The sequence below is a fragment of the Mustela erminea genome, chromosome 1, assembly GCF_009829155.1.
Source record: "Mustela erminea isolate mMusErm1 chromosome 1, mMusErm1.Pri, whole genome shotgun sequence".
Classification (NCBI taxonomy): domain Eukaryota; kingdom Metazoa; phylum Chordata; class Mammalia; order Carnivora; family Mustelidae; genus Mustela; species Mustela erminea.
This window is the reverse complement of record NC_045614.1, coordinates 62,249,356-62,275,621: the sequence shown is the minus strand read 5'-3', so window position 1 is coordinate 62,275,621 and position 26,266 is coordinate 62,249,356. Positions and strand designations below refer to the sequence as shown.

General features: G+C 39.3%; 1 protein-coding gene across 5 annotated transcripts in view; it reads right to left on the bottom strand.

Annotated features, from left to right (window-relative positions):
- SCN11A (sodium voltage-gated channel alpha subunit 11) overlaps nt 1–26,266 on the bottom strand; it is a 111,963-nt gene that overhangs the window by 29,283 nt on the left and 56,414 nt on the right. For 4 of the 5 annotated variants that reach the window (XM_032350823.1, XM_032351190.1, XM_032351007.1 and 1 more), the window contains 8 exons: nt 25,565–25,694; nt 24,313–24,551; nt 20,625–20,810; nt 18,072–18,440; nt 15,739–16,128; nt 4,614–4,727; nt 3,775–3,889; nt 751–905 (listed from right to left, as the gene is read on the bottom strand). In XM_032350823.1, coding sequence (XP_032206714.1) covers nt 751–905; nt 3,775–3,889; nt 4,614–4,727; nt 15,739–16,128; nt 18,072–18,440; nt 20,625–20,810; nt 24,313–24,551; nt 25,565–25,694 — 1,698 coding nt within the window. The remainder of the gene's footprint in view (nt 1–750; nt 906–3,774; nt 3,890–4,613; nt 4,728–15,738; nt 16,129–18,071; nt 18,441–20,624; nt 20,811–24,312; nt 24,552–25,564; nt 25,695–26,266) is intronic. The other variant, XM_032351099.1, reaches the window with a different exon arrangement.

Sequence of the window (26,266 nt, the reverse complement as noted above, 5' to 3'; positions counted from 1 at the left end):
AACAGAGACTTTAGTTCTACATTATGGCCATTTTAAGGGAAAATACAAGATAGAAGGGGAGAGAGGGAAAAAAAGAGAAACATGTAGGTGATAAGAAAGAAGAAGCTGTCGGTCAAATAAGAGAGGCAAGAAGGACCAAAAAGTGAGGAGAGAGAGTAGGAAGGAGTTTATGACTATATGCTATGGAGGCATGGATTTAGAGTTATTTCCAAAACTCACTGGGACCACTACACCTTGATCTGGAAGGATCTGCTATGTGAATAAAGCAGTATCCGTTTGTCTCCTCTCAAGGGACCATGACTGATAGAAAATACCAAGACAGAATATTAAATCAAAATCTGGTCCCTGTAGCCTTCTCCTCCTAATGTTCTACCTTTAGGAAAGCAGCATTATGGTTTTCCAGAAAAGAGAGGTAGGAACAATGCTATCTAGAGAAAGAGACATATAGGATACAGTGAAAATCTCTAGAAATTCTCCAAGAATGAGGGATAAGCATAAAGTTCAGGGAGAGACTCCAGTAGCCACTTTAAAGTGTTGATTTGAATCATGTTTCCCCATAAGTAAAGTGTCTTTGGCTTGGGACTTCCTAGTTGGGAGCAGGACTCCAGAAGTTGTGCAAAATCCTACCCTTAAGGGAAACCAGCAGCAAAGATCCCCCTTCTGCCTGGTCTCCCCATATTCACAGCCTTATATCAGAATGTAACCTAGCCACCCAATGCCCAATGTCCTCACAAGACTGTGTTAATTTACCAGTGCCCCACTGCTCAGCAGAATCACAAAGATAATAAAGCTCTCAAACCAGCTGTGTTTCACTATTTGGTAGCAAGTTTTCCTCAGGTTCCACCAAATGACCCAGGGGGACTTTCTCTTGTCCACGGCACAGCATGGGAAGCAGTGACCCAGGCCTGCAAGGAATGAACAGTAGCATTATTCTTAGGGTCTGTAATGAGCTGAATTAATAACCCTAACTCTTCACTCTTCCCTTTATGCATGCCCCTTACTTCTGCAATTATTCCCTCTGAAGAGGTGGAGTCATTTTCCAACCCCTTGAATCTGGGCTCAGCCATGTGGCTTGATTTGGCCAATAGAACAGAGTGGGAATCACACCTACCAGTTCTGAGCTTTGGTCTTGAGAGGCCTTGCATGTTTGTACTTGCTCTCTGGCACCATCTCCATAATGAAAGGAATATTTGGGCCAGCCACTGGTTTCAGAAGAAGGAGAAAGGACATGTGGTACAGAGACAATGGGCTCAGTTAAGCCCAGGCCAGACTGGCCAACTCCCAATCATTACCACTCATATGAATAAAGACCTCCAAAATCAGCAGAAATAATGAGGCTAGATGAGTGGAGTATTGTATATGCATGTTTATTATTGTATGCCACTGAGGCTTCCTGGCTGTTTTTCATGCAGCAATTTCTTTTGGCAACAGTAAACAGTGTCCTAAGGACTGAGGGGAATGAAGTAAAGATGGGCACAGGCTCCGTGAACCACCCAAACCACACAATCTGATCAACTGTCAAGGTGTTTACACATAGCTAAGCATTTAACCTCAACACACACCAGCCTTCAGCTGAATTACATCATCCTCTCCCCTCATCACCATCCTCCAAGTTCCATGGAGGTTAATTTCACGGTGATTACAACATTACACTCCTTTCCTCATCATCTTCCTAAGCTACTGTGAGGTGTCCTCAGTCAGCCTCTGCCCTCCTCCATTATTCAGAACATCAATAGGTTAATCTCCCTAAAAGGCTTTTTTTCTGTCTTTTATGCCATTCCTCCTTCTTCTAGAAACTAGCCTTTCTTTTTTTTTTTAATTTTTTAAAATTTATTTTCAGCATAACAGTATTCATTGTTTTTTTTTTAATTTTTTCAATTTATTTATTTTCAGAAAAACAGTATTCATTGTTTTTGCACCACACCCAGGGCTCTATGCAATCCGTGCCCTCTCCAATACCCACCACCTGGTTCCCCCAACCTCCCACCCCTCACCCCTTCAAAACCCTAAGATTGTTTTTCAGAGTCCATAGTCTTTCATGGTTCACCTCCCCTTCTAATATCCCTCAACTCCCTTCTCCTCTCCATCTCCCCTTGTCCTCCATGCTATTTGTTATGCTCCACAAATAAGTGAAACCATATGATAATTGACTCTCTCTGCTTGACTTATTTCACTCAGCAGAATCTCTTCCAGTCCCGTCCATGTTGCTACAAATGTTGGGTATTCATCCTTTCTGATGGAGGCATAATACTCCATAGTGTATATGGACCACATCTTCCTTATCCATTCGTCCGTTGAAGGGCATCTTGGTTCTCTCCATAGTTTGGCGACCGTGGCCATTGCTGCTATAAACATTGGGGTACAGATGGCCCTTCTTTTCACGACATCTGTATCTTTGGGGTAAATACCCAGGAGTGCAATTGCAGGGTCATAGGGAAGCTCTATTTTTAATTTCTTGAGGAATCTCCACACTGTTCTCCAAAGAGGCTGCACCAACTTGCATTCCCACCAACAGTGTAAGAGGGTTCCCCTTTCTCCACGTCCCCTCCAACACATGTTGTTTCCTGTCTTGGTAATTTTGGCCATTCTGACTGGTGTAAGGTGGTATTTCAATGTGGTTTTAATTTGAATCTCCCTGATGGCTAGTGATGATGAACATTTTTTCATGTGTCTGATAGCCATTTGTATGTCTTCATTGGAGAAGTGTCTGTTCATATCTTCTGCCCATTTTTTTTTATATGATTGTTTTGTGTGTGTTGAGTTTGAGGAGTTCTTTATAGATCCTGGATATCAACCTTTTGTCTGTACTGTCATTTGCAAATATCTTCTCCCATTCCGTGGGTTGCCTCTTTGTTTTGTTGACTGTTTCCTTTGCTGTGCAGAAGCTTTTGATTTTGATGAAGTCCCAAAAGTTCATTTTCGCTTTTCTTTCCTTTGCCTTTGGAGACATATCTTGAAAGAAGTTGCTGTGGCTGATATCGAAGAGATTACTGCCTATATTCTCCTCTAGGATTCTGATGGATTCCTGTCTCACGTTGAGGTCTTTTATCCATTTTGAGTTTATTTTTGTGTACGGTGTAAGAGAATGGTCAAGTTTCATTCTTCTACATATAGCTGTCCAGTTTTCCCAGCACCATTTATTAAAGAGACTGTTTTTTTTCCACTGTATATTTTTTCCTGTTTTGTCGAAGATTATTTGACCATAGAGTTGAGGGTCCATATCTGGGCTCTCTACTCTGTTTCTTCTCCAACTTCACTGTTGACATCCTGTATACACCTCAAGCAACAGTCCAAATATAAGGCAGGATAACTAACAGTAATCTATATCTAGGCTGACCTCTGACCCCATGTGCATTTTGGGGGCTGTCAAACAACCTGGAATTAGTTTGAAGCTCATTCTTGGTGTCTGTTCTAAGACCAGTCTAGTGTCAAACTTATGAAAAAAATTTTAATTTTAGATTCATTCATTCATTTAAGTCTCTACTTATCTATCTATCTACATTTGTTGAGCCCATAATCTGGGCAATAGGAAAGTTTCCTAGAGCTTCTACCCTCATTGTTAGGCTGTGTTAGTTGAGCTGACCTAAATCAAGAATTTCCTAAAATCTCCATTGCTTGGATCTGATAATGGCCCCAAAAATCTATGGATGCCCTCTCTTCACTTCTGTTTCCAGTAGAAGTAGAAATAATACATCTAACAAAATCCCAGAGCTTCAAAGAACAGAAACTCATCCAAATATTCTGTGAACTGGATGCAGTAATACTGACACTTACCCTTGGGAAAACATCTCTCTGGTTCTTTTTTGGGAATAATTTTATGTATCTGCCCAAAGGGATCCTGTGGATCAATGGTGCTACATTCTGAGAGCACACTGGTAGTATCACACTTCTGCACATCAGAACAAAGGAAAAGGGGAATTATTTACCAAGACTGACTTTCACAATGGTAGCACCAATACCTTAGTGTATAACTTTTTAGGAATGAAGCTAGCTAGACAAAGGATTCTAGGTATAGGTATAGCTAGAAAGTGCCCCTCTCTTCGGGTGCTTTTTAAAATGCTCTGACTAGCTCTGGCTTTAGGAGAGAATTCTCTAACTGCTCTCCCCTAGCTGAAAAAAGGTGAGGTATATAAAGACACAGTATCTCAACCTGTTCCTCCCTACAAATCATCTCTCTGATACTATCTAACTCCAAACAGGGAGGCTGTGTGATGAGGTAAAGGCTATTTTACTGAGACTAATTTTTAGCTCTTTCAGATCCTGGAATAATAGGTCTAGACTTGTGATTCTCATTGATTTTGCCCTCAAGTAGACATACTAACAATATCTAAAGACACTTTCAATTTCACAACTATTGACATCTAGTGGGTAGATGCTATGAATGCTACTAAACCTCCTACAACAGACAGAACTGCCTAGCACAAGGAGGAATTATCATGCCCCAGATGTACTGGTGGAGAGGTTATGAAACCTTGGCCTTTGCTTAAGATCTAATTCTGGCAGTTTGTTCTGCATTAATCCTGATATTTTATTCTTGATAGCCACAGTGGCTATGTTGGAGAATGTATATGGACAAGCTACGTGTTCTTTCTGGAACACTCTGGGAAAATTACCTTTTTGGGATCCTGTTCTGACAAACATATATCATCTTCAGAGAACACATCAATTTCCACACTTTGAGCTCCTGGGCTGATGGACCTCTTGGTCACCTGATGGAGTTCAAAGGCCTGACACCAAAAAGCCCAGAGTAGAATTAATAGTTTTCCTGGAAATCTCACTTAAGATAAAACAAGTTCAGGGGTGCCGGGGTGGCTCAGTGGGTTAAGACCTCTGCCTTCAGCTCAGGTCATGATCCCGGGGTCCTGGGATCGAGCCCCATGTCAGATTCTCTGATTTGCAGGGAGCCTGCTTCCCCCTCTATCTCTGCTTGCCTCTCTGCCTACTTGTGATCTCTGTCTGTCAAATAAGTAAATAAAATCTTTAAAAAAAAAAGATAAAACAAGTTTAAGTTGTGACATTATTACTTTTGTTTCTGTTTACTTTTTAAAACTGCTCCTGGAGAAAGTCAACATAAAATAATTCTGGGGAAACTACTATAGGAAACAGGTAATAAAACTTACTCAAAAGTCATATAATCAAACAATATGGTTTTGGTAAAAAAAAATTCACCAAATAATGCAGAGGTGAAATTTACTGTATCCTTTCACTTCAACAGCTAAATAATAAATTATTTAATAAGTCATATAGTTAGTTATCCCTGAAAATATAATGCCAGAATATGGTAAAAATAAAATCCATAATGATTTGATACACTGATATATAAACAGATGAGTAAAAATGTTAAAAGAATAATATGGAAAATAATTTTTTTATTCTTTGGGTTATGGAGGTTTGGCTTAGTGAAATAGAAAAGGGCATAAAGAGAAAAATGAAAATGTATTACTATGTAAAAATAAAAAATAAATTTTGTCTGGGGACTTGCAGGTATATCCAAGAAAGATGTGCAAAGTCATGCCTTAGGTGAAGGTTTCATCTTAAAATCTATTGTGAGTGTTCCTGCAACTCTGACAGTGTAAGATCATAATTTAAAACACTTCTCTCATTTGAACACATGCTTTGATATATTACACAAACACACACAAAAACAAGTGAATATAGCTATTGACCAGACACAGAACAGAAATATAAAGCAGTGACAATCTAAAGCATGTAGCAGGTAATGATGACTAGACGTGCCCCATGTGAGGAAGAGAATCACAGCTATATTCAAGGCTTGAAACTATGGACTGGGCTGAAGTTCTTGCACTTAAGAGAGAAAGCCAAAACAAGTCGTGGCCAGTGCTTGGAATTAAAATTATACACAGCTGCATGTCTATGGAGGCAGGAGGAAGTACAGCCTCAGAAATAGGCCTGGGTAAAGGAACCCACTGGATCTGAAATACACCTCGTATCATGAATAGACAAGAATCCTAAATTGTCAACAAAAGACTTGGCTCTGTAGTGGCTGCCTTAGGAAGGTCTATTAAAGACATCATAGAACCTAGACTGCAGAGGGAGTAACAGATCCTCTCACTAAAGAGAAATTTAAACTAACATTCCAAAATGTAGGAAGAGCTAAACAAAATCAGTAGCCCTAAAAATTAACTACTAGAAGGTGACTTTACTTGAGAAAAAAATTAAATTAATATAATAATCTGAGAGTGTCATTAAAATGAGTGAATTTAGGAATTAATGAAAAAGATATATATAGTTTACTTCCTCCATGGCAGTATAAGGAGCTCCAAGGACATGATCTCCAGGGAAATAGGCATAAGTGATGAAAAATATTTCTAAAAAGTCATTTAAAGTCTCTGGAAATTGTCCTAAGGCATATAGCAAGTGAAGAAACATGTATCCAAAAAAATCTTCAGAATTCAGTAATAGTAGCAGGAGTCCATGGAAACTGAAACATGAGCTTCCTTCTCTCTCCCTATTCTCCAGTTCAGTTTGATGGAAGCTCTACTCAAGGCAGCTGCGACCAAGAAGATGAGGCATCCTCTATCCTCAGCCCCCTATCAAGAAATATGTATCTTAGTAGGAGGTATAGATCACCAGCTTTTCTCATCTTCTCCAACTCTGAGTTGAAAAGGCTACATTACTCTTGAATATGGCCAAGAAATTGGACTCTTCTTCCATCCAGCCTCTACTCATAAGACAGAGACTCTATTCCAGATTCAACAGCTTGAAAATACTGGAATCCTGGTTACCCTCACCCCAGCTAGTTTTTAGGAAAGAGGTTCCATGCAGAAAGAAGGAAGCGGAGAAGATGAGTGGCTACTGCCCCTCCAAGGACTTGGATTATTAGCTAAGAGATTTTCTCTACAGTAGGAGGCATTCCATAAGAAACAAGAACCCTGAAGTTCTCCTGAAAAAGAATTGACTTTATACTGGAATAATGTGGGGGTTCAAGCCTAAGGGTATTCTTGAAAACAATGGAGACTTTGATGGTAAACAAATAAGAAGAGACTAGTAGCTCTTCTTCATTAAAAGCGACAAATTAAAACACAGGTCAGCAAGTTCACTACAGAAAAACAGGGAAAGAGACAGCTAAAATAAATCTCCCTGGGGTCAGAACAAATCTCAGACTGGCCTTAAAATTGTCCCTCCCTGAAATTAATTAGATCAGACTGTAGAGGAATTAATGCCTGTGGTATTGTCAAAAACAATAGAGCAATTAGCCAGCAATTAGTTCACCCCAAATCTGGGTGTGATACCAAATAAGGCAGACAGATTAATAGGAGACCATGGAAAGAGATAGTCAAAGAGGGCCCTGCTAAAATAACTATCACCCTGCAGTGACTGTCTGCAAACCCAAGGGTGTGCCCTCTGAGAAGCAACACCAAAGACTTCACATTTGTACTCACAAATGTGGTGAGGGTAGGTGGGGGAAAGAAGGAACAGACTACACTAGAATACTCTAGCCAAGTCACCAAACAAGCCCCAGAGAGGAGAAAAGAGAATCGGTTCCAGATCTGCTACAATATATTACTTAAAATGTCCAATTTTAAACAAAAATGATAAAATATGGGGAAAACCTAGGGAAGTGTGACCTACACATAGGAAGAAAGCAGGCAACATAAGCTTCCTGTGAGAGAATCTGGATGCCAGAGTTAATAAACAAAGAATGCAAAGCAGTCATAATAAGTATGTTAAAAGTTTAAAAAATATTTAATAAATAAAGGATGCTAGATAACAATGTATAATCAAATACAGAGTATCAATGAAGAGACAGAGATTATTTAAAAAACAAATAAAAGTTCTGGAGTTGAGATGTGTGATAACTGAAATGGAAAATCCACTAAGTGGAGCAGCAGTAAATCTCAACTGGCAGAAGAATGAATCAGTGAACTTGAAGAGGGATCAGGAAAGATTATGCAATCCAAAGAGCACAGGAAAGAAGGAAGAATGTAAACTTAAAGGAAGCTCAAAGGAATGTAAAATACCATGAAGCATACCAATACTCATTACCCTGAGATTACAAACCATGTGCTCTATGGGCTGAGCCATAGAGGCACCCCAACAACTAACTTATTATTAGAAACAGTGGAGACTAGAAAGCAATGGAATGAGATACCATGAGTGCTAAAATTAAAAAACAAATGTGAACCAAGATTTTATTATCCTGCAAAACTATCTTTCAAAAATGAAGGTAAAATAAAATAGTACATAAACAAAAATGGAAAATTCTTTGCTAGCTGACCCACTTTACAAAAAATACTGAAGAAGATCATTTAGGCTAAAAATAAATGATCCTAAATGGTAATAAAAATCCACACAAAAGAGCAAAGAACACAAGTCCATAATTATAAAAGATGAGAAAAATTCATATTTATTTTCCTTTCTTCTCTATAGCTGACTTCAAATGAAGTTGTCTAAAACAGTTTAAAATTGATGCCTTGTTGGACATGTAACATAAAAATATAAAATATATGTGGTAATAACAGCACCAAAGAAGTGAATGGGAGTGAAGTTCTAGTAAGTAAATGACACTTGAAGTTACCTCAAATTCACAGAAACAAATGGAGACAGCTGGAAATGATAAATAAGAAAATTAATAAAATGAACTCTATAAATATAATCTTACTTTCTTTTCTCAGCTTCATTAGTAAGCATATAAAGATATGAAGCAATGATAAAAACACATTGCTGGGATTTTAACATATGTGGATGCAATATGTATAATAAAGAATACTACGAAAATGTGGTAGAGGGAATAGAACTATACGTAAGTGATGTTTGTTTCTATATTTCACTAGAATTAAGTTAACTTAACAGACATCAATTCTGATAAGTTAGATGGTTGTGGCATCCCCTAGAGCAATCAATAAGAAAATGACTAAAAATATATTGTGAAAAACTATTAAAGGAATTAAGATGTTAAATTAGAAAATATTCATATAGGGGCACCTGAGTGGCTCAGTAGGTTAAAGCCTCTGCCTTCTGCTCAGGTCATGATCTCAAGGTCCTGGGATCGAGCCCTGCATCAGGCTCTATGCTCAGCAGGGAGCCTGCTTCCCCCCCCCCCGCCCTCTCTGCCTGCCTCTATGCCCACTTGTGATCTCTGTCTGTCTAATAAATAAATAAAATCTTTAAAAAAAAGAAAAATATTCAAATAATGCAAAGTAAGGCAATGAAGAGGAATAAAAACATAAAACACATAAAAACAAAAAGTAAAATACTAGAAATAGATAAACTAGATCAATAATAATATTAAAAGTAAACAGTTAAACAATCTAACAAAAAGGCAGAAACTGTCAAACTGGATAAAAAAAACAAGATCCAATTAGGTACTGTTTTAGGAAACACATTTAAGATTCAAAGATACAAACAGTTTGAAAGTAAAAGAATGGAAGAAGCTACCATACAAGCAGAAACCATAAGAAAGCTGGAATGATTATATTAATGTCAGAAAAAAATAGACTTTGTGTTTTCTTTTTTGTTTTTTTGTTTTGTTTTGTTTTGTTTTTTAGAGAGAAAGAGAGCACACAAGTGCAGGACTCTTAAGCAGGCTTCATGCCTTGGGCAGATCTTGAGACAGGGCTCAATCTCACGACCCAGAGATCACGACCTGAGCCAAAATCAAGAGTTGGATGCTTAAACTACTGAGCCACCCAGGTGTCCAGACAAAATAGATTTTGAAACAAAAAAAATTTACTAGAAATAAAGATGGACATTTCACAATGACAAAAACATCAATATATCAGAAAGAACATTTATAAACATATATGCATCTAACATAAGAACCACGAAATATATGAAACAAAAACTGGCAGAATTAAAGGGAGAAATAGACAATTCAACAATAATAGTTGGAGGCTTCAATCACGCACTTTCAAAAATGAATCTAACAACTAAGTAGAAGATACAAATAGAAGGCTTGAGTAACATTATCTATCAATTATACCTAAAAGACACCGGCAGAACTCTCAACTCCAAACAGCAGAATATACATATGTGAATTGAAACTGTACAGAGTGTGTTGTCTGATCATAATGAAATAAAATTAGAAGTACAAAAAGTCATTTGAAGAACTCACAAATAGGTGGAAATTAAACAAAACATTCTTAAATGTCAAATAAGTCAAGAATAAATCACATATAAAAGAATAAATCACGAGGGGCGCCTGGGTGGCTCAGTGGGTTAAGCTGCTGCCTTAAGCTCAGGTCATGATCTCAGGGTCCTGGGATCGAGTCCCGCATCAGGCTCTCTGCTCAGCAGGGAGCCTGCTTCCCTCTCTCTCTCTGCCTGCCTCTCCATCTACTTGTGATTTCTCTCTGTCAAATAAATACATAAAATCTTTAAAAAAGAAGAAGAAGAAGAAGAAATCACAAAAGAAATTAGAAAAGACTTTAAGATAAATGGAAATAAAAATATAATATGCCAAAATTTGTTGGATACATGTAGATAAAGTAGTGCTTAGAGGGAAATTTATAGCTATAAATACCTATAATTTTAAAAGTTTCAAATCAATAACCTAAACTTCCATGTTAAGGCATTAGGAGAGGAAGGGAAAATGAAATTCAAAACAAGCAGAAATAAGGATACAGTAAGTATATGAACAGAGATTAGTAAAATAATAGGATCAACAAAATCAATATCTGATTATTTTAAAAGGACATCAAAATTACAAAATACAAAAATACAACTTGTTGTATACCTTAAACTTATACAATGTTATATACCAATTATATCATAAAGCTAAGGGTAAAGAGAATAGAAATAGAAACTTTAACAGGACTGACCAAGAGAAAATGAAAGATCAAATTACTAAAATCAGAAAAGAGGGGACATTGCTATCAACCTCGCAGAAATCAAAAGAATTCCAAAGAAATACTACAAGTAACTGTATGTCAACAAATTAGACAGCTTCAGTAAAACTGACCTATTCCTAGAAATTCAAAAACTGCCAAAACAGACACAAGAAGAAAGAGCAAAATCTGAATAGTCCTGTAATCTTTATAATAAGTAAACAGATGGAGTTTGTAATTTTAAAACTTCCCATAAAAATTTCCAGCTTCTGGTCTGACATGTAAGAAGCCTGGAGGTCTCTACTCCATCCCAACATGTACAAAGCTAAACAAATTGGAAAACCAATTAACACTTCTTAGAGTCATAAGAGCAGTGAGGTCCAGGGCAAACTGCTTCCCCCCAAATTGGAGAGGAAGACAGGCTAATACTGAGAACTACAGTTTAGCAAAGCAGAAACCCAGGAGCAAAAAGCTCCATGGGAACAAATTCCAGAGTAAGGAAACCTGAACTATAATCGACAAACTCCTGGAGGCTCAGTGTGGACAAGTCTAACAGATAAAAGGGCCCCCCCAAGGGTACCCCCCAGGCTAGGGGAACCGACTCAACGGTGGCCCCCACAGTTTTTTGAGTTTTACTTCTTGGAGCTCTACCAGGTTCTCACAGTGAGTATGGTAGGAAAATCCTCAGTTTCTTCCAGCTGGGGGAGAATAAAAGGAATCATTTTGAAACATGCACATGCATTCTGTTCTTCACAAGGCCTTCCCTCAAGAGAAACTAATTAACCAGAGCCTAACCTGTTAGGGTTTTATCAGGACCTGACTGACCTGTGGTGGGGGAGATACCCAATTTTGGCCAGGTCTAGATTTCTATCTGGAGGGAGGTAGATCTCCAAGTCCAGCTCACACTAGCCACACTGACAAGCACTGTTCACAGTCCGGAAGCTAAAAGCCTGAGACATACTCATAGGAACCACAGAGCTACTTCATTCTCCTCACGCTTCACCAACACATTAATAAAGACCTATTTAGAGCATTTCCATCTACCCAGTATATCATGTCTGACTCTAAAGAAAAAAAATCAGAAAACATACTAAAATGCAAAAATATAGTTTGAAGAGACTGAGCAAGCACCAGAACCACATTCAATACGGTAAAGTTGTTGAAAATGTCAAGCCAGGAATTTAAAATAACTACGATTAAAATATTCATGGCTCTAATGGATAAAGTAGACATCATGCAAGAACACACAGGCAATGCATGTAGAGAGATAGAAATTCTAAACAATGACAAAAAATGCTAGAAATCTAACACATTGTAACAGAAAGGAAGAGTGACATTGATGGACTTATTAGTAGACAGGAAAGAATCTCTGCTTGAGGCTCTCTCAATAGAAACCTCCAAAACTGAAAACCAGAGAAAAAAGTATGGAAAAGGGGCGCCTGGGTAGCTCAGTCCGGTTAAGCGTCTGCCTTCAGTTCAAGTCACGATCCCAGGCTCCTGGGATTGAGCCCTGCATCGGGTTCCCTGCTCAGCGGGAAGCCTGCTTCTCCCTCTTCTACTTCCCCTGCTTGTGTTCCCTCTCTCACTGTGTCTCTCTCTGTCAAACTTATTTTTTAAAGAAAAAAAGTATGGAATAAAAAAAAAAAAAACAATAGAATACCCAAGACCTATGGGGCAACTACACAGATGAAACATACATGCAATAGGAATACCAGAAGGATAGAAGGATAGACCCTGAGGACATTGTGGTCAAGTGAAACAAATCAGAGGAAAACAAATACAGTGTGATATCACTTACATGTGAAATCTGAAAAAGCCAAATTTGCAGAGACAGAAACTAGAATGGAAGTTAACAGGGGCTGGGGGTTGGGGCAAGTAGGGAGATATTGGTCAAAAAGTACAAACTTTCAGTAAGAAGATGAATAAGTTCATAGGATATAATGTATAGCATCATGATTATAGTTAATAATATTGTGTTATATGGTTGAAAGTTGCAAGAGAGTAAAACTTAAATATTCTTACCACAATAAAGAAATAATTATGTGACATGCTGGAGGTGTTAGCAAATGCTATGGTGGCAATCATACTGTAATATATAAATATATCAAATCAACTTGTTGTATACCTTAAACTTACACAATGTTATATACCAATTATATCATAAAGCTAATGATAAAGAGAATAGAAATAGAAAAGAAGGATCTCTAGACTCATTTAATGAGGCCCATATTAACCTTATACCAAAATAAGGCAGACAATTAAAAGGGAAAAACCTAGGGAATGCAAAATCTTTAATGAAATATTAGCAAGTTGGATCCAAATATATATAAAAGGATAATATGCCACAACTAAATAAGGTTAATCCAAGGAATGCATAAATGATTCAACATTCAAAATAAATGATATGACTATCCCAATCAATTTGGGAGATGCATTTCAGAAAAATCAATATATATTCATAATTTAGAAGAGAAATAAAAACTCCTAGCAAACTGGGAATAAAGGGAACTTCCTCAACTAAGTTCTTAATGGTGAAAGGCTTTATGTTTCTCCCTAAGATCAGGAGCAAAGCAAGGAGTACACTCTCATGATTCCTATTCAACATTTTATGAAAGGTCCTAACCAATGTAATAAGGCAAGAAAAAAAAACCATACAAATAAAAAAAAACTGATTTTATTTACAGATGAAATAATTACATGTGTAGAAAATTCTAAGGAATCTACAAAAAAGCTATTATAATTAATAAGTCAGTTTACCAACATTGCAGGATACAAAGTCAAAATACATTCATTTCAATGTACTAATAATGAACACTTGGAAACTGAAAATTTAAAAATTACTTATACAATATCATAAAAACATTAACTTCTTAGGGATAAATATAACCAAATATGTCAAGACTCATACACTGAAAACTAGAAAACATGCCTAAGAAAAATTAAAGAAGACCTAAATAGGTAGGAAAAAGATGTGTTCATGAATCAGAAGTCTTGATGTTGTGAAGATACCAATAATTTACAAAATAGTTAGTGCAACACCAAACAGAATCCTAACAATCTTTTTTTATGGAAAGGTAACACACTGAATTCTAAAATGCATAAGGAAATGTAAAGGCCCTACAATTGCTAAAACAAATTTGATAAAGAACCAAATCTTACAATGTGCTTTCAAAACTATTATAAAGCTACAGAAATCAAGACAGGGCAGTATTGTTATAAAACAGATGGCTAGATTAATGAAACATATTAAGAATCCAGAAGAAGTTCTGAGAGAGGTAGATAAACAGATAGATAGACAAACCGATAGAGATTAATATAGATATAGCCAATTTGGTTCTGACAAAGATACCAAGTGATTCAGTGGCATAAGAACAATCTTTTCAGTATATAATACTAGAATCATTTAGCTATATATACAGGGAAAAAATGATACAGCTCATTGAATTAAACTGATATGGATCACAGACTTGATCCTGAGAGGTGAACCTATTAAATTCTCAAAGGAATAATATTGATAAATTATACTTCACCAAAATTAAAAATTTCTGCTCATTAAGATAGCATGAAGAAAGTAAAAGACAAGCCACAGTTAGAAAATATGTGTGGTGCACATACCAAAGGACTTGTATCAAAATATGTAATAAACTCTTACACCTCAATCATAAGAAATCCCTCAGCAAAAATGGGCAATAGACACTTTACCAAGGAAGATATATTAGGCAACATCATTATTTTTCAGTGAAATAAAACTTGAAACCACGGAGCATCTGGGTGGCTCAGTGGGTTAAGCCTCTGCCTTTGGCTCAGGTCATAATCTCAGAGTCCTGGGATCAAGACCTTCACCAGGCTCTCTGCTCAGCAGGGAGCCTGCTTCCCTCTCTCTCTCTGCCTGTCTACTTGCAACCTCTCTCTCTGTGTCAAATAAATAAATTCTTTAAAAAAAAAAAAAACAAACAAACCTGAAACCACAAGGCACCACCACAAACCCATTATTATGCCTCCATCAGAAAGGATGAATACCCAACTTTTGTAGCAACATGGACGGGACTGGAAGAGATTATGCTGAGTGAAATAAGTCAAGCAGAGAGAGTCAATTATCATATGGTTTCACTTATTTGTGGAGCACAACAAATAGCATGGAGGACAAGGGGTGTTAGAGAGGAGAAGGGAGTTGGGGTAAATTGGAAGGGGAGGTGAACCATGAGAGACTATGGACTCTGAAAAACAATCTGAGGGGTTTGAAGTGGTGGGGGGGTGAAAGGTTGGGGTACCAGGTGGTGGGTATTATAGAGGGCACGGATTGCATGGAGCACTGGGTGTGGTGAAAAAATAATGAATACTGTTATGCTGAAAATAAATTAATTAATTTTAAAAAAGTAAAAAAAGAAAGAATGGAAAAAAAACAAAAGAATGATTAAAATTATTGCCAGGCTATGCAATATGTTTCAACCATTGTGGAAAATTCAGGACTATACAGACAGCTGTGCTGCATCCAGAATGAAGTCTGTAGTTATTTATTGGGGTATCTATCATACCTCAACTCCCTGACAGCCCTCATCTGCCACCATTCCTCAACCACTGGTCCCTTCAGAGGCTGAGCTTGTTCCCACCACTGTCTCCTTTTCTATGCTGCTCAGTTCATTTTCCTCACCTTTCAGTTAATCTAAACTTCATACCTCTTGTAGGGTTCAAACAAAGTCACTTGGTTCCCTTGCCCCGGCCCACTCTGACCTGGCTCCCCTCTGAACTTCTCTGCCATCTCCCATCTCCATATGTGCAAAACCATGATTAGAACCAGCATTAGGTTCTAAGTGAGGGAGTACTAAAGGGCAGCCTCCACCTTTTACACCCTTCCTATCCCTGCATGGTGCTCAGAACAGGGCAGGCAACCAGTGTCTCATGGCAGCTCTAGTTTTGTATGACCTTCACATCTATATATGAACCTTCATACCTGTTGTCCAGCCTCAAGTTGTGTGACACGCTGTGCATTATTTTCACCAGGAGACTCAAAACCATCGTCTTCCTCTGCAAGTGGGGCCAACCAAATCCGATCATACTCCTCCCTCCTCTCTGGGCTCTTTTTCATCTCTGTGACCAGTGGAATGATGTCTTTGCCTTTGGCAGCAGGGCCCCCTGTCACCTCTTTTTGCCTTGGCAAGTTTTGACTCCTGCACCACTTGTGACAAAAATACTGAAGACTGTGTATTACAAAGCAAAAAGCCCGGCGGAACCGAGCCAGGGCTATCTGGACTTTGGTTTTTTTGGACTCTCCATCCAAGTTTCCATCTCTCTCCTCATTACTGAAGGAATTGAGCAGCAAGGCAATGAAGAGGTTGAGTACCTGGGATGGGGAGGGGGGGACACACAAGGTGAATGGGAATTATAGCAAAGGGAAAGATATAGTAGGTTTCTAGAACAACTTTTCCACCAAGACCCAAAACTAAGTCAAATGAGATGCTATGTCCTCTGTCTCTTGAGAAAGTTCACCTATAAAATGAATAAAAGGAGACAAAATTGAGGAAGACAGGAAGATAAGATGAAAGAAAATCTGAAGTGAAAGGGCGCCAACAGCCAAAACCAGTTTGTCCACATACAAGCAACACATGTTGTAAATTCTGGCTAGGGTAAAGCATAACTATGTGATCACTGGTAAAATAAAAAGTATATATTCCTTGAGGAACAGTCAAATAGTGAGCTTGGCTTTGCTGGAATGGGCTACGGGTCTGATGCCTAATACTGTCATGGGGTCCAACCCTGCTGGCACAGCTTGAGAGATGATGTGCTTTGTGCAGGATCCTTAGGTCCTGTTCCCCAAACCACTACAAAGTATTGGAGCTGAACTGGAGGGGTTTGGATCAAATCTGCAACTCTTCTGTTGAAGCAAGGATCACTTTAAATTCAGATCATCTCATCAGCTACCTACTTGGACTTTTTTGCCTACATTTACACACCCTCCAAATTCATCATCTTTACCTCCACAAATTCCTTTGTTTGTGGCTGTCACTGACTCAAAAATATACAACCTTCGGGGAGAAGCGTCTTATGAGTGTGAATGGATCTAGTCTCCCACAGCTTCACCACAAGAATTCCAGCTGCAGACCTTGGCTCAAGCTTTTATGTTTGCCAAGTGCTCCTTGCCTCTTTAGCTCCCTTCTCAAGTACTCTATCTTCCACGTATCCTTTGTTAACACTTTCTTCCCACTTCCATTGGTCATATTCTGATATTCTTTTTTTTTTTTTAAAGATTTTATTTATTTATCAGAGAGAGAGAGGGGGAGAGAGTGAGCACAGGCAGACAGAATGGCAGGCAGAGGCAGAGGGAGAAGCAGGCTCCCTGCCGAGCAAGGAGCCCGATGTGGGACTCGATCCCAGGGCGCTGGGATCATGACCTGAGCCAAAGGCAGTTGCTTAACCAACTGAGCCACCCAGGTGTCCCGGTCATATTCTGATATTCTGCTCTTCTGATCTTTTGTACCACTTACTGTCTATCTAACATTGCTGGTCAGTCACATAAGATAAAGCCATCGTGTGCATGTGGATGGTTCAGTATATCTGCATGAGAGCCCCAACTTGATTCTGAAGACCTTGTGCTCAGGTATCCTGTGTGTCTTCTGTCGTTGCATGCCCTTACTGGGTACCCAATTAGCTAATAAGATCTGTTTCCAGCTGCAAGTGACAGACTCAAGCAACTTACACAAGAAGAAAACGTAAGTTAAGAAGTTTGAAAATAAAACAGAAGGACCAATTATGATACAAAGTTCGGTCTCTTCCCCTTTTCCCTCTACCTTCCTCAGCTGGCTTTATCTTAGGGTAGTTCTTCTCATGCTTGCATTAGGTTTGCAGTTCTACCAGGAATCATGGTCCTAAAAAGGTCCGGAGAAAGTAAAAGGACCATTTTTTTTTTTAGCTCATCCCTTTTTTTTTTTTTTTTAAGAACAAGCAAACTTTCTCACTAGATATCCCTTTACAATTTATTGATCAAATTAAGTCACAAACTCCTACCTCAGCTATTCATTCACAAAGAGAATACAATTATCTTAGAATAATCACCTGGAATAAAACAGATATTGGGGTATCATTCAATATGAGAAGTATGTGAAAAGAAAGTTTTGTTTCATGCTTTTTATAATTTCCTTGAGTCAAATTCAAATGCAGATTTTAATATTATAAAACATTGAATGTGCAATATCATATTTAGAATAATAATTACCAGTAAAGTATTGCAAAAGAAGCTAATACATTTGTGTAATCCATATGTTAAAAAAAAAAATCTAAGACACTCACCACAAGTTTTCCTATCACCATGATCAACAGAAAGACGACAACGCACAGTGTTTGATTTGTTGCTTGCATACATTCCCACATGTTTTCAATCCATTCACCACAGAGGATGCGGAATACCACCAAAAAGGAATGGTAGAAATCCCCCATGTGCCAGCGTCGTAAACATGGGACTGTAGGTCCACAGGATGTTTTATTGCTCTTTACAGAACTGAATTTAGAGCCAAAAACCTGCATGCCAACCACTGAGAAAATAAAGACCACAATAGCCAGGACCACGGTGAGGTTTCCCAGGGCTCCAACGGAATGGCCAATTATCTTTATCAGTGTGTTTAAAGTTGGCCAGGATTTGGCTAACTTGAAGACCCTCAGCTGTAAAAAAAAAAAAAAAAAAAAAAAAAGACAATAAGCAAAAGAAGAAGAAAAGCCAGTTAAAGACAAATTCCATCTGCTCAGCTATATAGCAAATGACATGCTCCCAAACCATAGCATTTATGACTTTCAAAAATCTTTTCAAAGTCAAAACCATCCTAAACATAGTCATCCACTCCTTGGCCCATGATAATACCTAGACAGGGCTAGAAATGAGGCAAAGTAGAGTGTGACAGACACCGTGAGAGGCAAAACTTTTTGTTTTGAAAATGGAAACATTTTGTTCTAATTTTTGTTAAATGATAAAGACTTTGGAGTCATGAAGATAGAATTAAGCATACATGTTTATTGCATGAAGTTAATGTTTTGGAATCCTGTATAATATATCAAGGGTCAAAAACTGTAGCCCAAGGGCCAAATCCAGCTCACTGCCTATTTTTGTGTGGCCTAACAAACTGAAGGTTTTGGGGGGATGGGGGTAGGGTGAACCTGGTGGTGAAAGAGGGCGTGTATTGCATGGAGAACTGGGTGTGGTGAGTAAACAATGAATTTTGAAACACTGAAAAAAATAAAATTAAATTAAATTTTTAAAAAGGTTGGAAAATAATCAAAAGAAGGGTATTTCATCACATATGAAAATAGTATTACGTTCAAATTTTTGCATCTGTAAATAAAGTTCTGTTGCAACACAGCCACACCCATTCATTCTCAAATGTCTATGGCTATTTCTGTGCTACAACAGCAGAGTTGAGTGATTTCAACAGAGACCATACAGCTTGTAAGACTGAAAATATTTACCATCTGACCTTTTACAGAAAAAAATTGCTAACTCCTGTATCATATAAGTCAGGTCACAAATTTGAATCTAAACTTCTAACAATGATAGGAGGAATACAGTACTTTATATCCAAGAGAGAAAAAGCAGTCAGCTACTCAAAACACACACACTTTTTTCAGAAGTTTTTTCCCACAGAATTTTACAGACCTATGGGAGACAACACAACAACCAGTTTCAAAGCTTATTTCTTATTTTAACTTCCAACATAAACCAGTGTGGTTTCACTCCCAAGTACAACCCTGTTAAGTATCAACTATTTGGGGGAAATACTGCAGGTCAGTAAGACTGAAGACCCAGGAGAAGGAACAGCACTGTGTCCTCAGAAGGGAACTTGGGGCGCCTAAGGGAGAAATCATGCTTCTGTAATACAGAGACAATACTGTACAGTTTCTCCCCTCAGAGCATGGCTGTAATAAGCCTAAACAATTGTAAAGCAAATATAATGTTGCTCACCTAAGTGCCAGTGAAACTCTAGGAGAGCAAGTTAATCATTTCTGACCTTGAGCAGTGTGAGCGCCTAACATATCCCAAGTATAAAATGTATGCCTACGTAACTGAAAAAAATGCCTTACTCTGTAGGCTTATCCCTGCCAAAAGAAAAAGTAAATCTCTGAAAGAGGATCAAGGGTCTCCTTTTATGGCTTCCCGATTCCCCTATCAGGTGTGGTTTCCCTGTAGTTTTCTATCTATGCCTCTCACGGTGTCTGTCACACACTCTACTTTGCCTCATTTCTGGCCCTCTCTTGTCTCATGTCTAAAGGGTAAACTTCATGAAGATAGTACTTTCCTCAGCTTGGAGTGCTCCTTAGGTCAGCTCCTCTCAAGTGCATCTGCAAAGGTCACCAGAATACATCCATGGTCAGCAGATGGAGTACAAAGACCACAGGACAGGAATGACACTGGAAGCAGTCAGGAGGAAACTACTGAGACAGCATCTGCCAGCAGCGCCCAGCCCCCTCCTGGACTCTATAGTCTATTCCCCCTTGGTAAGCCCAGATATGAGGGTGCCTGGCGCAGAGCTCAGGGGTGAATGGTGGGAAAGAGATCATGGGAGGGGGCTATGCTGAGCAAGAAGCCGAATCTTGATTACCAGAACACACCATGTTGCGTCAGGTTATCTAAGGAGTCATCGTGGGATGGAGGAGGCAGGGGTTCAGCTGGGAGGAGACGTCCTGGGACTCCCCAGGAGTATGCAAACCTGGGTGGGAGGAGGAGCTCAGTTCTGATTCTCTGGTTAAGGTAGGATGAGTTCATGTTTAATGCAAAATAGCCACTGAACTTAGTCAAGACTTTTGTCAATTCTGGCAGCTAACAGAGTCAGTAAAACGAAATAGTAAGTGCCTTACCACTCTTAAGGGACGGAGAAACAGCAGATTTTTTTTTTTCCCTAAAACTATACTGTTCATCACATCTGCAAAACTCAGAAGAGCAACAATGCTGTCAAAAATGTTCCAGCCCCGGCGAAAGTAGTTGTAGGGGTCAAGCGCAATAATTTTTAGGCACATTTCTGCCATGAAAACGCCAGCGAAAACCTACGGTGACATATGGAAGAATGAGAAAAGGAAACTATCTCTCCTTGAAGGTACACTTCTCAGAATGGTCCAAGGGAACTGCAGAGATTACAAAAAAACAAAACGCATTTTTATTTACTTTGCTCCTCTCACCCCTCCCCACCACAGTGCCCATTACTATATTACCAAGCTCACAGACATCAGGGTGGAGAATGAGATATTATTTCCCAAGGCACAATTGGATTTTGATAGAAGGCAGGGTGATAGAAAGTGTCAAGCAATTCCCCCTCTAAGTTCCTTTAAAATGTCAATACAACCTCCCAAATGAGGGGAGGGGCAGGATACATAACAGCTCTAAAAACTGATGATAAATATCCTCTATAAAGCAGAATCACTCAATCTCAACACTGATCAGAAAAAAAAAAAAAAATTAAAAGGGGCCCCAGAGCAAAGAACTGAAAAACACTGCTAGGAACAGGAAAACATCATTAAGCAACTCAATATATAGGCTTATCCTATATGATGAATATCTTGGGATAAATATCTTGGTTATGACTGAAAGGAGGGTCAGTGAGTTGGGATATAATCCTAAATCCTATTATTCACCCACAGAATGCAGGATCCATTATTCCAAAACAAAATACCAAAGCATTAAAAGGAAGGGCAAGAGTTAAGAAAGTGCTAAACTATGTGATTTCCATGGGTACAAATAAGTGTTTTTGTTTTTGTCTTTGAAAATTCGATAAATACAGGCTTAAAAACATTGCACAATGTTCAATTAGTGGTAGCTAAATTCAAAACTAAATCTATCATCTACATCTTTGCAGAAGATAAAACAAAGCATTTCTTCATAGCAAATAGCACATTCTAACATAGACACAACTAAATAGATATGAGAAAACAATAGTATGAAAATAATAAGGTAATATTAAAAAGGTTGTCAATAATAAGGCTGTCCTCCACAGTGCTGGAAAAGAAAAATAACTCAGAAATGATTTTTAAGTCTCCATAATGAAAAAAAATCTCCTTATTAAAAGTAACACATGATCTGTTTTTATAAATAATTTGCTGACTTACTATTTATTTTAAAAATTCCTAAAATAAAGTGACACAGTTAAAAAAGGATAGGCAAAGACAAATCCAAGATAGACAAAGAGAAAAGAAGTCAAGGTGGCAAAGAAAACCCTAAGCTCGTATCTATCTTTTTTTTCTCTTTAAATATCGCAATGGCTTCTGCTCAGAGCCACAACCAGTGCCTAAAATCATGCAGTGTTATTATAGTTAATTGTGCTGGACTGATCCCTGTCCCTTTTTGAGCTCCTCATCTCTCTCCTGTCCCCTTCAAGCTTTAGGGGTCTAGCCCTACAGTGTACTCCTCTGATTTAAGCAATACCAAAGCTTAGAGAGTCCATTTCCAAGTCCAGTCCCACAGAACTGCACAGGCCAGTTGAACCCTGGTCCACCTGTCAGAGGAGGAAGGGATGTGTTCTTGGGAACTCAAGGCTCCAAAACCTCCCTTCACCACTGCATACTGCTATGGGGGTACAGAAGATGAGGTGGCTACCACCTTTGCATTGTGTGTTAAGTCTTTTTTTTTTTTTAAGACTTTACTTATTTATTTAAGAGAGAGAGTGAGAGATAGAATGAGATGGAGGAGGGGGAGAGAGGGAGGAAGAAGCACAATGTGGGGCTCGATCCCAGGACGCTGGGATCATGACCTGAGCTGAACACAGCCACTTAACCAACTGAGCTACCCAGGCTCCCCAACATATTGTGTTAGTTTAGGGAATGGGGCACATGGAATGGAAGCACAGGCCACAAAGCCAGTTCTGCCTGTTTCTCATCAGTTTTCAGGGCCTGAAGCACAGCTGCTACCTGTGAACTCAGACATCAACAATATCTCTGTGCCTCCTTCTGTACCATTTCTGGAGAGAGTGAAGAAGAATGTCACTTAATTATCCAGCTTCTGACTGCAAAATGCAGCTTCATCTCAACACCCAGAATACCTAGTCAGTGGGAAATCTGAAAGGGTGGCTGTGTCACTTTCACAGCTGGATCAGCAAATGAAGGGATGGACAGACCACTTTTGCAAACTAGGAAGCCCTGCCTAGGGGCAAGATTCTGGGTACTTTGGGTATTCTCTGGAACTTAGCTAATAAATCCATCTACCAGGAAGTGCTGAAACATGGGTCTGCTGGGTCTGCTGACTCTGCTGAGGCAGGAACCTGCAGGCACAGCTTTCTGTCTCCAAGTGAAATAACACTGTCAACACATTTCTGGGATACATCATCTGGAGAGAGCTGAATACCCTGGCCTTTAGCCCAGAAAACACCAGCCTGTTCAAAGGTACCATGTGTGTTAGGTTTGTCGTGCAGCATGAAATCTAATCTGACCCACACACACCTACAGAGCACTTCTTCTCAAGGGCAGTTTGGGGAAAGAAACTTAAATGCACACTTTCTGTACGGAGAACCACTCTAGCCATGCACTGTGGTCCCTGAGAGGAACACATAACTGAGGGTAACCTCAACCTGATGCACAGAAGCAGCTCTGTGGACCAGCTTCTGATTCAATAGGTACAGTGGGTTCTGATCAGTGTAAAATAATTAAAAAATACATGCCTACATATTGACTAGAAATCCTCTGCAATGCTAAAAATGGTCATCTTTGCTAATAGGACCATAGGAAATAAGTTTCTTCTTTGTATTTCCCTTATCTGTACTTTCCTTTTTTAGAAATTTAAAAAAGCATGTATTGCTTCTTAAGTTGGAAAAATAAAATAAAACTTCAAGAATAAATGGTTAGATGTCTGGTAAGATTAACTCATTAGCTAATTAAGGTAGAACATTCAGTGGATAATTATTTGTTATTTCTGATATTTCGGATTAATTAATCCTCAGGGGGAAAAAGAGAATGCCTTCTCCACAAACAATAAATTGAATAGTTCATGGGGGGTTCTGCTCTCCTATCTTAGTTTTCCTAGTTTAACTGGGACTAGATGCATCCAATGAGAAACATGTTGAAGCAGGCTGAAGTCTAGAGGCTCCCCTACTACCCCATAAGCTCTGTACAACTCCTGGGAAAGTATGCCTCCCACAGCTGCCAGGCCCTGACCCGCCTTTCTAGGGGGAATAACACCTAGTATTGGCAGTCACATTATTTTGTGACAAACGGTGTCATCCATATCACCGGGGACCAGGGGACACATTACCAAGGTCTCTGGATATGGTTAACATTTTCTTGATTATCCCAAATGGCTGAACTTTTAACATGTCTGCTGGCTTCTGGGTTCCCACAGGATGACTAAAGAGATGCTAAGGCATACCAGAGGGTCAACACAGGCCCCATGGTAAATTACTGAACTGGGTAAAAACAAAATCCTAATAGTCATCTTTTCCCTTTACTCTACTTAAGGGGACCAAAGACCTAGGCTAGGTTCGGCCACTCACGACAGGTTTAGACTTTGAAAGAATTATAACTCACAGTTTGAAATATTTTTATCTTTTAAAAAGCCTAAAGTTACCAAATTCCCTATATGCAACATAGAAGAAAAACTCTTGTCCATTTTGTAATGATCCATGGCCAAGAAGATAGTGTTGATGATGATACAGATGGTGATGGCCAGCTCAGTAAAAGGATCAGTCATCACGGTTCTCAAGGCCTTCTTAATGCACAGCCACTGGGGGCTACAGTTCCACACAAGGTATCTGGATGCCAGGTTTTCCCCACATGGGAGGCAAGGCTCCTGTGATTTTTCTTGTTCTGGAGAAGAATGAAAGAGCAATTGAGTAGTTAGCTCTGAATCCATCTGGCTGCTGTTGGCCTGAGTGCATTTCTTCTCCCCACGTCCTTAGGGTCTCCTATGAACCTGATCAACCAAGAAGAATGCTGATGGGTGTAGCAGGAAAGGTTTCCCAAACACAACTTCCATGTGGTATAGCCATGTACATTTAGTTTTCATACTTGTATTGAGCATCTGGGAGCTGTGCTGCACTGCTAGAGATAGAGATATGGAAGCCAACACTGGATGTGAACCCATGATAGAGAGAAATAGAAAATCAAGTTATGTTCATTCAAGGCAAACCAGGGTGAGAGCTGTAACAGAGGTACACAGAGCTACCAGGGCTCAAGGGAAGGAGAAGTATTAAAGAAAAAGTACTCTCCAGCTAGTTGAGTTCAGCCATCAGGCCACTGGACCCCTGATTTCCCTGGCACCATTTCAGGGACCCATGCAAGCCAAATGAGGTGATACGACAGGCTCAAAAGTGCTAAGGATCAATCGGACCCCATCCTTGTAAGGACTTGAGTCCTGCCTTTGATCACCAAACTCTTAGTTGGATCCTGGCTACCTGCCGTGATTGAGGTCCATCAGATGGTTCCAGCCTATCTACATGGTCTTCCACTGTCCATGCCAGATTCCTAACACTAACTTCGAATATAACCGTATCCCACTGGTAACTTCTGTGTCTTCTCTTCTTTGGTCACTATCATTGTCATTGCAACCTCCTGTGACTCCCTGGCCTGATTGGGAGGTCCTGTCTGTACTCTTGGTCCCAAGTCCCATCCCAAGCCTAGCCAGTTCCCACCACTACCCAAGGGCCAACTCAGGGTGGGCCCACTTCTTCTGAGTCACTTAGCTTGCATGCTCAAATTAGACAGAAGAAGTGACTCATCAGGAAGTTCACTGGGCTTCAGAGAGCTCCTGGGGGAGGAGAGGAGAATGGAGAGACGTCATGGAAGTTCAGCTCTCCCTGCGGCTGAGAGACAGAGCTTACCCTGCATGGTGATGGTGAGGATGCTGACAGCGCTCAGGGCCCTCTGTCTTTGGAAGGGGTCCCCGTGCTCATCGAAGTAATCCACTGACAGATTCTGGGATAGTCGTTTGGTTTGCTCTAGGATGTGTGGCTGTAAGAGAAGGCAGGCATGGTGGACCTTCAAAGCAAAGGAACTGCCTCTCCTCAAAACCTCACAAGCTACTTTGTTTCAATGGCACATGCCTCAAAGACACTTCATATCTCATAGAGGTCCACTCGCTTCCACTTCATGGCACGCTAAAGGTTCAGTTTTTGTATTTCATATTTAGTAGATAAGTGCAATATAGTTTGAACATTCATATTTCTTATGCATGCACATTTCAAGGGTCCCAGTGACAGAAAATTTTCTTTCTCTGTGATTTATTCATTGTCAACAAAGAGCAAACAAAATTTTACAAAAACTAATGAATAACAGTTGAGAGCACAGAATCAATAAAAAGCTGAATTTAGAAACAATGTTTTTGAGTGGCATAAGTGGGGGATACATTCAGAAGGGTGGATTGGGGTCAGATAGTGAAGTGCCTTGAATGGCTGCCTAAGTTGATTTTGAAACAGTCAGTAACTAAAAAGAACAGCCAAAATAAATACAACAAAATCTATATACTAAATGTCAAGCACTCTTTCAGGCTGTGCCCAGGAGCTTGATTCTGACCTTACCTCCAA